Source organism: Caretta caretta, chromosome 7 (genome assembly GCF_965140235.1).
Source record: "Caretta caretta isolate rCarCar2 chromosome 7, rCarCar1.hap1, whole genome shotgun sequence".
NCBI classification, from domain to species: Eukaryota; Metazoa; Chordata; order Testudines; family Cheloniidae; genus Caretta; species Caretta caretta.
Genome location: NC_134212.1, coordinates 81,598,763 through 81,611,218, shown reverse-complemented (window position 1 = coordinate 81,611,218; position 12,456 = coordinate 81,598,763). Strand labels below are relative to the sequence as shown.

At 38.5% G+C, this 12,456-nt stretch overlaps 1 protein-coding gene across 5 annotated transcripts in view; it reads left to right on the top strand.

Annotated features, from left to right (window-relative positions):
* HERC4 (HECT and RLD domain containing E3 ubiquitin protein ligase 4) overlaps positions 1-12,456 on the top strand; it is a 73,782-nt gene that overhangs the window by 51,090 nt on the left and 10,236 nt on the right. For all 5 annotated transcript variants that reach the window (XM_075130849.1, XM_075130853.1, XM_075130852.1 and 2 more), the window contains 8 exons: positions 910-1,008; positions 2,680-2,847; positions 3,020-3,163; positions 4,371-4,537; positions 5,306-5,372; positions 5,878-5,960; positions 9,679-9,862; positions 11,534-11,636. In XM_075130849.1, the coding sequence (XP_074986950.1) occupies positions 910-1,008; positions 2,680-2,847; positions 3,020-3,163; positions 4,371-4,537; positions 5,306-5,372; positions 5,878-5,960; positions 9,679-9,862; positions 11,534-11,636 (1,015 nt within the window). The remainder of the gene's footprint in view (positions 1-909; positions 1,009-2,679; positions 2,848-3,019; positions 3,164-4,370; positions 4,538-5,305; positions 5,373-5,877; positions 5,961-9,678; positions 9,863-11,533; positions 11,637-12,456) is intronic.

Sequence of the window (12,456 nt, the reverse complement as noted above, 5' to 3'; positions counted from 1 at the left end):
TGGGGGTGGGGGAAGAGACGCAGGGAGGCAGGGTCTGATATTGAGGATGTCCCATTCCCCCTGCCTCAGGATTCATTGCTTTCAGCTGCTGTCTGAACTTAGAGACAGGATGCTGACACATTCACCCTCCCCCAACACACACACTTCCTCAGCACATGCTCTGTCTCTCTCACATACACACTCCTCCTCTCACACACTCTTCCAACATGCAGCCTCTCTCTTTCTCATACCCCCCACACTCCCTGTCACACACACTCCCCCCCCCCCCTTACTTCAGTTGAAGAGGGGCTGGCAATCTAGTAGAATGCTCCTGGAATGATGAGATTGAGAAACCTGCATAATTTGATGCTGTACCTGCTCCATGAGGCATTGCAAACCCTTCCCAAAGCACCCTGCAGCAAGCTGCACAGTGGGATAGCTACCCACTGTGCACTGCTCTTTGTTGATGCAAGAGCTGCTATTGTGGATGCACTCTGCTGACAGAAGGAGCATAGTGTGGACATGCAACAGTGGTTTAATTAAAGCGGTGGCTGTATGTCGGGATAACTTGCATTGACAAAACTCTGTAGTGTAGACAAGGCCTAAAACACTTTTAAAACTGTAAGCAGTGCAAGCTCAAAGTTAGGATCTGTAACCAAAATATCTTCTAACCTCATACCTATATCAATAATAAAGATTTAGAAATGATCTAACTGTTTTGTTGATGAAACATAAGAGAATTCAAAAATCCACTCCCTTTCTCACAGCGGTATTGGCCCTGCACTGACCAGTAAAATCTTTTGTCAATAAAGCAGATATATTGATTGAGAGAGAACCATGTTTACAGTCCTATTTTTTTCTGACTATAACCACGCTTTTTAAGTACGATATGATAACTCTGTGCACTAATATTTTACTTTTTGGTTCTAGCTAACAGAAAATCCAGTTACAATTTGCACATACCCTTTTGTGTTCGATGCACAGGCAAAGACTACACTCTTGCAAACAGACGCTGTCTTACAAATGCAGGTGAGTTTTTTTTAAAATACCCAAAAAGGACTAAAATCTATCAACTATTTTGAGATCTAGTTTTTTTTCTTCCTACTTTTGTACAAGTAATTTGCATGATATAAATTTGGGGTAGTTTACTTTTCTCCCCCTTTTTAATGTTTTGAACCTGGTTGAAATTGTATTATTTGGTAATCTGTGTAAATTCTCTTTTGTAGCAACTTCTCTCCTTTTCAGTAGTTAAGTGGCACTTTTTTACCAACCAACTGATTGCTTATCTCAAACTGTAATAGGTATGGTCTTACCTACATCTGCAATGCAATGGGAGAGCCAAGGCTTGGAAATAGTTTTAAATGTATTTTTTGTGGAAAGGTGGGACTGAATTTCTAAATCTGGAAAAATTGTTGCAATATGGAGATTTCATTTTTTAATATTGATCATCATTGGTTCTTTCCCTATTTGCTGCCATCAAATTACATACTTGCTATTTTTAGTTATTTCAGTTTTGCAATAATATGGATAAAGCTAATTCATAAATATAATGGTTTGTAAAACGTACCCTATATTGTGTCCTTTTATTTCTAAGCATGAGTTATGTTCACCTAACCATATCAGTTAAGCATTGGAAGTCCTTATTTCTATCTGAACAACACTGAAACGTGTGATGTGATGAAAAATTGTTCAACAATTGGTATTCTGTATAATACATACCTGCACAGCTGTTGTAAAGGAGTCATGAATTATGAAAATCACATGTATAAAGGGGACAGAGTGAGTGAAAGAAAAATAAAAGCAAATGACTGAATTAATAGTTCCAAACTCTCTGACTACTTGAACTGCTCCCCATCCTCCCCATGCCCATTTTCATATTGCCTGCTTACAGTGATAAGAGCCTATGTCTTGAAGCTGAAGATGCACTCCTGCTGAAAAATACTAATGCCTGTAATCACAATAAGTTAATAAATACAATTTTGAATGTGTTGTCAAAGCTTGTATTCACCACTGATACTCAAAAAATCCACAATTGTTATGTGAACAGAAAAATAAATGGAAATTCAAGGAAAATGTTCATCCTATGTCTGTGTCCATTTACAGAATAGCTTATGTTAATGATCTCTTTTAGTAGATATTTGGCAAGCTTTTAGGAACTCTGTGCCATAATCAGAATACTCATGACAGTATTTTGTTTAATATGATTTTTCATGTTGAGGAGAAGGAAAGCAAATGAAAAGATTGTTAGACAGTGGAAGAAAATAAAACTGTAAACAAAACAGCTACGAGAAAAATATGAACAAATTTTACTCTGTGAAACCACTTCTTAATGCATATTTATGCCAGATTAATATTTACCTCCTCAACCTCCATTTGCCAGTTGTTTTCAATAGACCTTGGATGGGTTGTAGTGTGTGTTTGGCTTTTTCTGTTATGCAAAAGTTTTTAATTGTTTAAAAACAGTAATTTAACCCTTACGGAACTGTTGAACAGCACTGTTGAATTTCTTGGTGCTACAAGGAAGCATATTTGGTGAGGTTAAAGGGATGTAAAGTGTGCTAAACCTAAAATTGTGGCTCCCAGGTATGTATGCTAAATAAATACATTGATAGAAGCTCTTAAATTTTGGCTTTTTCATGCACGCAGTGTTAGTTGTCGTCATTATTACTATTACTAAGGCTTTTACTTGGTTTTTCCCAGATGGCTGTTGACCAGGCTCACAGACAGAATTTCTCATCTATTTTTCTCCCTGTATTTGAATCTGTCAATCCTTGTCTAATATTAGTGGTGCGCAGAGACAATATTGTAGGAGATGCTATGGAAGTCCTAAGGAAAACGAAGAATGTAGATTACAAGAAACCACTCAAGGTATAGCCATTTTATACTGCTTAAATTCCCTTAATCTAACATTAAATCAGATCATAATTTTTATGTGAGTAGCTATTATACTTTAAAAAAAATTCAGTATATTTTTAGATTAAATGTAATTTGTTTTGCATATCCTTTTTATATTCTGTGCTAACTGAAGTGCCCATTTCAGGTTATTTTTGTAGGGGAAGAAGCTGTTGATGCAGGAGGTGTTCGCAAAGAATTTTTCTTGCTCATCATGAGAGAGTTGCTTGATCCCAAATATGGAATGTTTAGGTACTATGAAGAGTCCAGGCTCATCTGGTTCTCTGACAAGGTATGCTTTACTGTGCAGTGAATGAATCCTCTTTTGACTCATAGTGGACTGCACTAGATTTCTAAGGAAATATTTCTAGAGAAGCTGAATAAAATGGCCACAAAGGAGATTCACTCCTCTTACCATTGGGTTAAAAACCTCCCCCCTTCATCACACGTTGTGCTAAGATTCTGCCATTCCCCACTAATTCTCTCATAATCCTGACAAGTACAGAACCCAAAAATGCCAGGAAAAATAAGGTGGTACAAATAGCTGAAACTCCATAAAGCAGGATAGCAGAGAAAAGTAGGCAACATCATGTCTGACAAATTCCTTTCCCTTATGTAGCCTTGTGTATGGAGCTTATGTAGACAGTGAAGTCGAGAGACCTGGCTTGTGTTCCTGCTCTGTTGTTAACGAAGTGTGTGAGCAAGTCACTAAAGCCCAAATTTTCAAGTTTTCACCAGTTTGTTGCCTCTGTTTTTGGATATAGAAGTTGAAATCCAGTCACACCGCAATCAAAACATTAGGGTAATTGCCTTTTGATAGTAGGTCTAGAGAGGTCAATAATGGACGTGGCTTATATTTTTAAGTGGAAATTTTATATCATGACCCTAATTTTCAAAGGATTGACTAATCAAATTTCAGTCCATTAAAAGCACCGTTCTATTGGAACACTTCAACACATTTGACACTGCAAGAATCCCCCAGAAGCTCAATAAGTGCTGAGTGAAACAAACAAGTTGCTCATGTCCATTCCATTACCTGCCCTCCTGCCCCTCTTGGAGTTGCCGGGAAGAAGGAACTGAGAGGGCATAGGGCCGGTGGTGCCTGATATACCGATGCAGAACATGGCACTCAAGGAGGCGCCACAGCCAGCCTTACAGATACCGCTAAGGCAGAAGTCTCCCAACAACGTACGTACACGTGTACGTGTGGGCACGTACACACCTAGAATGGAATGGACATGAGCAACACACCTTGAACAGTTACAAAAGTTTAGGTAACCGTTTTTTCTCCTTGGATTTCAGTCTTTCTCGACTGGTTTAAAAAGTTACCTGTTTTAACAATATCTATGAAATAAGATTATATTTTTATTTATAGGAAATGTAAATGAAATAGAATATAAACCTATTAAAAATCTGAACAGTTTTTCTTTTTTTAAGTTGACAAATGTTTAAGTTGACAAATGTTAACTCTTAACTCTTGTATTTTCTGTTCATCATAGACCTTTGAAGACAGTGACTTGTTCCATTTGATTGGTGTTGTCTGTGGGCTTGCAATATATAATTTTACTATTGTAGACCTTCATTTCCCCTTGGCTTTGTACAAGAAGCTGTTGAATAAGAAGCCTTCCCTAGATGACTTAAAAGAGTTAATGCCTGATGTTGGCAGGTGAGCTGATTATAAATAGAATGACAAGATAACCAGTGTATCATCTTTCTTATTAAATGCACGATGTAGCTTCCTGTAATGTACAAGGAATTGAATAAATAATATCTCAATAAATAGACAAAAAGCTCTAACTAGAATAATACAGTTAGGCTAAAAGTTGAGTTTGGATTTACACTACTGTTTTTTGACCCATAAACACATATTTCAGGTACTGAGATGAAGGATCAGGCTGCTATCATTCTGTTTCTCTCAGTACCCTGCCTCTTTTCTCATTCTGTGAGCCCTCTTGCTCCTTTCCAACTCCAAAATAAGAACCCTTTCACCTTGCTTCTAAAGTAGACAATTGGAAGCAATTTAGGCCGCCAGAAATGAAGGAAAAACAAGAAAATGTTCAATAAACTTTGTGCTGCATTACAACTGAAATGAAACATGAATCAGTGGAGGGTTTCTTAACTTTGCACTTTGGAATGCTCGTCATCTAAGTGAGAAATCCAAAGAAGATGACTGTAGACCAGTGATTCCCAAATTTGTTCCGCCATTTGTGCAGGGAAAGCCCCTGGCGGGCCGGGCCGGTTTGTTTACCTGCCGCGTCTGCGGGTAAACAAACCAGCCGGGTCCACCAGGGGCTTTCCCTGCACAAGCGGTGAAACAAGTTTGGGAACCACTGCTGTAGAAAGATATAGGACTGACAAAATACTGAGAACACTTACTCAACACATGTTAATTTTTCAATGCATCAAGATGAAGACTAAATTCATTGTTTTGCAGAAGTATGCAGCAGTTACTGGACTACCCAGAAGATGACATAGAGGAGACATTTTGTCTCAACTTTACAGTAAGCTTTTGAATTTTTTTAAAGTATTTTATGTGTAGCTTTAACTATCCATTATGATTGCCTCTAGCAGAATATATGTTACCAAAACCACTAGCTGCTCTCCTATTAGAAGTTTGCATTCAGTTTGTATTTTAATGTTAAGCTGATTGTGAACCACTGCCCAGGGCTGAGGGCAAGTCTACACTACAGCACTACATTGGTGCAGCTGCGCCTCTGTAGGGTATCTGGTGAAGGCATGCTATGCTGACAGGAGAGTGCTCTCCCGTTGGCATAATTACTCCACCTCGTCAAGAAGCGTAAGCTACATCAGTGGGAGATCTCCTGCCAATATATCACCTGTGTGAGCAGCACAAACTTGCGTCTTTCGGGGAGAGGGTGCTTTTTTGCACCCCTGAGCAACATAAGTTAGATCGACTTAGGCGGTAGTGTAGACCTGCCCTGTGCTGAGGGAAATGGTCTTTTGGAACAGTAGATTAAGTGTACTCTGCATTTTACTTTTAAACAGATAACTGTGGAAAATTTTGGAACAACAGAAGTAAAAGAGCTGGTTCCCAAAGGTGCTGACATTCCTGTGGTCAAACAAAATAGGTAAATGAATTATAATGGTGCAGGTGTAGTGGTCAGGTAGTGCTTCAATTTTAGCCTGTTTCAGAAAGGTATATCTAGACTGCTAAACATAACTTGCTCTGATCCAGAAATTAGCATATTTGGTGGGGGGGGAAGCTTTTATTTAATGTGATTAATTCTTCCAGCTGCTGAGAACATAATTCTTTCCGTAATTTATTAGTTGCTATTTGAAGTATGTTGTTTCAACTCAAATTTTTAACTTGAAAACTATGTAGGGCCCATTTAGACAATTCTCTTCATTTTATAAGGTTAGGTTGTTTGCTAAATACACCTCCCTAGGGAAGACAACTCATCTCTCTTAATAATGGTCATAGACTGCTAAATGGTTAACGTAAACAAAACTGCACTGATCTGCAAGGAACTTGAGTATAATTAGAATTTGCTGAGTAGCAATCATAGCCTCCTTTTTTATGCAGTCTTTTAGCCTCCCCCAATTTGGGAAAGGTAATTCTGGGGACATCTTTTCCCTTTGCAGAAAAGTTGAATGAGTCTGATGGTAAGGATCTTGTAACATTCTCAGGCAGAGATTTTTGTCATTGAAGTGATGGATTCTATTACTTCTCTTTAAAACAAACTTTTTTTTATTAATTCCCATTCCACTCCTTTCAGTGTATTGGCAGATGGCGATGGCACCACTTTTCCCTTTGTTGAGGGGCCTGACTTAGTTACCAGCAATTTTTTTTTGCCCCCTGTCCATTCTCTCTCGCTCCTTCCCCTCGCGCATATTTTTATTTGTTCTTTTTTCCCCTTGGCTTTTTTGTGTATTTTCATTTTGCTTTAGTTTTTCTTTTTTGCATGCTCCTGTTTTTGCTTCCTTTTCATGGACAGGTGGAGCAGAGAACATGTTCCTTGAGACCATGACGTGCTTATAGCTGAACTGAGGTTGTGAGGACAGGGAAAATATGGTTGGCTGGGCAGATTGCTGCTTGAGCCTATAGTATTTAGTCCTTTCTGTGCCTGCTGACTCAGGAGAACAACAGTATCAGATATCCCATCCTGGACTCTCTTGACCTCATAGCTTGATATTTGGATGGGTGTCAGACTTAGAGCATTCATTCAAACTATTCATAATCACAGCAGAAAATGTTATCGAACCAAATAGAGGTGTCCCTCCCCCCCCCCCTCTCTCTCTGGATGCAACAGAACCAATTATAATCAGGGCCAGCAGGTCTTGCTTCTATTTTAGACTGTGTTGTCACTGTCAAGACAAATCTTTCCGTTAGCTTGCTGTGAATCCGGCTAGAAGTAATCAGTACATTCCATCTGCCAGTAGATGACTCTTCTATTTTTACTCACCCAGTAACAACCAAATTCCTAAAGAGTCTGACTAGGATTTCCCCACCAGTAGTGAAGCCAGCCCCATAGTGGGATCTTACTCTCATACTTTCAACACTTAACAGGCCATCTTTCAAACCGATGGCCATGTTCTTGATGTCCCATCTTCTATGAAGGGTGCCTTCCGGAAGACCATTACATTGGCCAGGAGAAAAGGGGAGCTGGAGGCCCTCATGGTCTACCTGCCATACACATACATTTCATAAAGAGAAGGTATCCCTTTGCCTCCTCCCAAATTCATCCTGTAGGTAACTTCCAAGGTCTGCATAAACCAGTTGATTTGCTTTACTGGTATTCTTTGCCTCATGCCTCCAGCAAGTAGAGGAGACTTGGTTCTCTCGACATCAGATGAGCATTGGCATTCTACCTGCAAAGAGCGAAATCATTTAGAAAATAACCTAGATTATTTGTTGCTGTAGCAGAGTGAGCATGAGGACAAGCGATATCTGCGCAGAGACTCTTTAAGTGAATTTCTGGCTGTATCCTCTGCTGTCAGTTGGTGCATCTCCCTCCTCCAGATGGGTTGAGGGCCCTTTCCACTAGAGCACAGACAACCTCAGTAGCATTTCTTTAAGAAGTCCCTCTGCTAGACATTTGTAAGGGAGCAACCTGGAATTCCATCTGCACTTTCAAGAAGTATTATGCGTTGCTACAAGCCTCTTCTGCTGATGCAGCCTCTGGAATTGCAGTGTTACAGGCATCTGTACTCCTGCATCCTCATACCTCCCTTCCTATTTGACTACTGCTTGCCAGTCACCCACCTGTGAAATACTCATAGGGACCAGCATTCTCACCTGTCACTAGAGGTTCTTTGAGATGTGTGGTCCAGATCCATATACCACTACTTGCCTTCCTTCCCCTCTGCTTCAGACACTACTGGATTTGTAGTAGAGAAGGAACTGGAGAGGTAGTTGCTCTGCACCTCCCCTTGTACCACTGGTATCGAGCACAAGGAGATCCAGGGTGCAGGCACAGACCAACAGACATTATTTTCAAGATTTTCTGGTCTGAGATGCATGTGCTTGTATACCCATGTGTAGAATACAGATAGAGACCACACATTTTGAAAAAATCTCCAGTTACAGGTGAGTAGCCTCCTTCTTTTTTTTCTTTTTTTCTTTAAATTCTTGGCTGATAGTAAAGGATCACTATGGTGCTGCCAGTATTTGTGGGATTTCATTGTTAAGGAAGTACCTGTTGTTTCATGAAGATGTCTATTCACTTTTTTTGTTTTCCTGCTTAATTGTTGTATATTTACATGAATTGGAAGCATGCCAAGAGATTCAGGTACTGCCTGAAGTGTACTGGGAAGGTGTGTGCCTTATCAATAATTGTTAGTACTGATTATCATCTGACACTGACAGTGTTTTAAGAGTTTTTTTTCAGTCCTCTATCATTTAGCACCCTTTATTTTCCTTTGTATGGCAATCTCAATTACAATCTTAATAATATTGTGAATATTGCAGCAACATTACCTAGCAAAAGGTAGCATTGTAAAAATTTGCATGGCAACCACCCAAACAAATGCCAGGCTGTTTGCAAGGTGCATTCAAATGATCTTTCTGAGATAAATGATGACCCTGATAAAACATAAAAATACTATGGATTTCCCTGAAGAAAATGTATTGGTAATCTGCTAACAGAAATAATGGCAGCATGATTGAACCACTTAATGCTGACTAGACTGGTGTAAAAATATTCTCGGTCAAAAGTAAACTAGTAAGTTATTGGGTTTTTGCCATGTGTACTTGAGTGCAAACATTTCAAGTATCTTGCCTGAAATGTTCATGCTCGTTAGTAACAAGGAGTAGTTCTTAGTCAAACTATTTTCCCTAACCGTAATTAACCCTTTCTGTCTGACCCAGACACTATACAGAACGTAAGATGTCCATGAGAGTTATGAATTTGTCTTCCAACACTGAGCATACACAATCACTCCCTAAAACTGAAAATAATCCTTTTTAGTAAAGGAACAACAGTGACTTGAATAATTAGTTTCAGACCACTATACTGTGAATCAGCATTTTAAGAGGCAGTGCAAGTCTCCTGAAGAGCCAATTCATTGTGGAGGGTACAAATAATTAAAAGGCTCAAGTTGTCTGAAATTCATTATTTAATGTTCTTTGTCCAGTCCATACTCTCTCAGTTTTGGGAAGAATTGAATTCATGCTCTGCTCATGGTCAAAGGATCTTCATTGTGGCCATAGCAAAGACCATAGGCAGAAAACAGTATCTTAAAAATTAGTATTTTGTGCTAAGTTGACCATTGATTTATTTATAGAAGAATGGTGCTTAAATATCTTCAGTTTTTTAAAATGTGTTTGCTTTTGTCTTCACTCTACAGGCAAGAATTTGTAGATGCCTATGTGGATTATATCTTCAGTAAATCAGTGGCTTCCTTATTTGATGCATTCCATGCAGGCTTTCATAAGGTGTGTGGTGGTAAAGTTCTTCAGCTCTTCCAGCCCAGTGAGCTGCAGGCGATGGTGATTGGGAACACAAATTATGATTGGAAAGAACTGGAGAAGGTGAGTGCTAGTTTAGTTAGAGTACGTTAAATTGGTATACATTTAAAATGCAAAAGCAAAACACTTGATGGTATTGCCTCTCCAGCACTTCCTGCCCCCACATTCCTATGCTGAAGTTAAGCTTTCCAGTTTCCCTAAAGATGAGGTAACAGAATTTTGCTAACAGTAAATGGAGTCTCTTTAATTTCTACAGATTCATCCTCACCCTTAATGTTTCATATCTGATCTCTCTAAAATCTCTTGGACAAACGTTGCGGAGAACTGAGAGAGAACCATATATATTAAATTTTTAAGGGGAAAAAGTTAACAAAAAATATGTTTAATACATGAACTTTTGTGTTCAAAGAATTTAAGTTTAAGGGTCTCTGGTGGTTTCACACATCTCTTGTTTGAATGATAGTTCCATCTACTCCAAAAACCATCACAGAGCTCCATTTACTGGCAGGTGACCTAGATGTGAGTTCTGTTGTTGGGTTTTTTTTTATAGTGCCCCTTATTATCTAGACACACAAACACAAAATAGGAATTTTCCTTATTATAATATGCAATGCATTAGTCAACAAGTGGCCAAATATATTTTAGTGCATGGGTGTGATGACAAGGTTGTGTAGTCCAAAACAAGTTATATATTCTGAATTACTTTTGTGTGTTGCCTTATGAAGTCATGCAGGCAGAAAGGAACTTATAAAACACCTGGATAAACATTTTAAACTGAAAAAAGGTCCATTTTGTTTTTTGGACTATAAATCCTTAAAACATCTTCTGGACATTACACAAGTTCCATTTGTGTTTGGTATCACAAGAACCCTGCTGTGTGGAATTTTCTTCCTATTCCAGTGCCATTCATTTTCTTTTCTTTCAAGTCTCTCCCTATAAATCCACAAATACTAATCCATGCCATTAATGAATGGGGACAGTAGTTTTGTAGTATTAAAAACAATAGCTCTAATATAGAACCTTCCGCTAGGTCTCCTAGTTCATTTTGTGTTTTTTGGTGATGAAGAGGTGCCTATTCCTGAACTCTGTGTACCATGGCTGAGAACAGTAGATGTTAACAAGTAGTAATACACCTATATTTCATAGACTTCTCATGTGATGCTACAAATCCTGCTTATATTGGATAAAGTAATAGAAAAAGACACCCAGTTTTAGTGTTCAGTGTAGTAGATGTATACTTTATTGGGAAGGCTTTAGGATTTTTGTTTAGAAGCTAGGATTTTTCAGTAAATGCACACAAGAAATTTCTTAACTTTCAGAAGGATCCCAAAGTCCTTTGAGTCACTGTACATCCACTACTGAAATGCGGTGGTGATTAAACAATGTTACTGTGTACAGTCAATAAATAATAATATATTCAACTGAAAGTGCAAGAGGCATTTATATAGGCAGAGTGTAAATACCCTGATTAGAATTTACTGGTGTTAGAATCATTTTCGTGGTAGGATGTTAACTGGTATCCAGTGTAGGGAAAAAACATTATCTTTAGAGGTAAAAACATAAAAAAGTAAACTTTGGTGAAAAAAATAAAAATGCATATAGAACAATGACATTTGTAGTTTTGAATAACTCAGTAGCAATGTGTTGTCTCTTTCTACATACAGTATTTACATATTCAGAGTGTCCTGATATTTTGTGAATTTGACTAATACTCACATGTTTTGGTCACTTCAGAACACAGAATATAAAGGAGAATATTGGGCAGACCATCCTACAATTAAAATCTTTTGGGATGTTTTTCACGAATTACCACTGGAAAAGAAAAAGCAGTTTCTGTGTAAGTATTTGAAACTAGTCTATGGACATAGGAAACCTAGTAGGATTACTGTAGCTTGATGGTTTTCTAGAAGGGGACAAAACAAATTATACCTAATTTTAATAACTAATAATTATATCTACCTACTTTTTAAGGTGAATGCATCATGGGAGTTTTTGTCAATAACTTTGTGTGTGAGTCTTGTAAGGTCACAAAAGGGTTGAGTTGTGGGGCTCTGGGTTGGTATTTGGATGGCTGTGGTCACGTTTGGTTAGTTGTTGGGTAGTCACCAACGGCAACCAATCTATTGTACTTCATTAGTTGGTGAGTGGATGGTAGACAATGATAATCGTGTAGCTTGTTCTGGATTTCCTTATTTGAATGACCCTTTAATCACTTCATAGTGGCCAACAGGGTAGAGCAGCACTGCCATGCACTTTGGTATTTATTTATTTATTTTAATATGTAGGCCATGGCATTCACCACTGGATTCACCAAGTCTTGATAAGTGGTTTTATTTTGGGTGGTGGATAGCCTGGTTAATTCAGACTGTTCTCATTGCTTTGCTGATGCAAGTACCTCCCCAGTGAAGAAATTTCAGGTTACTTTACAGAAAAAAATCAAGCACATTCCAATAGAACTGTTTACACACTTCTCTCTCCTCATGCAGTATTGCTACAGCTGTGACCAGTTGAAGTGCTCGCTCTGGAGCACCTGTGGTTTTGTAGCGGAGCTCTCAGCAGGACATTTTTCAAAAAAGCCCTTGTTGATTTCCCCATTCACTTAATGATCTATAATAGTCCAGGTTTGTTGCTCTTCATAATATGTTGCAGTGCTCAAC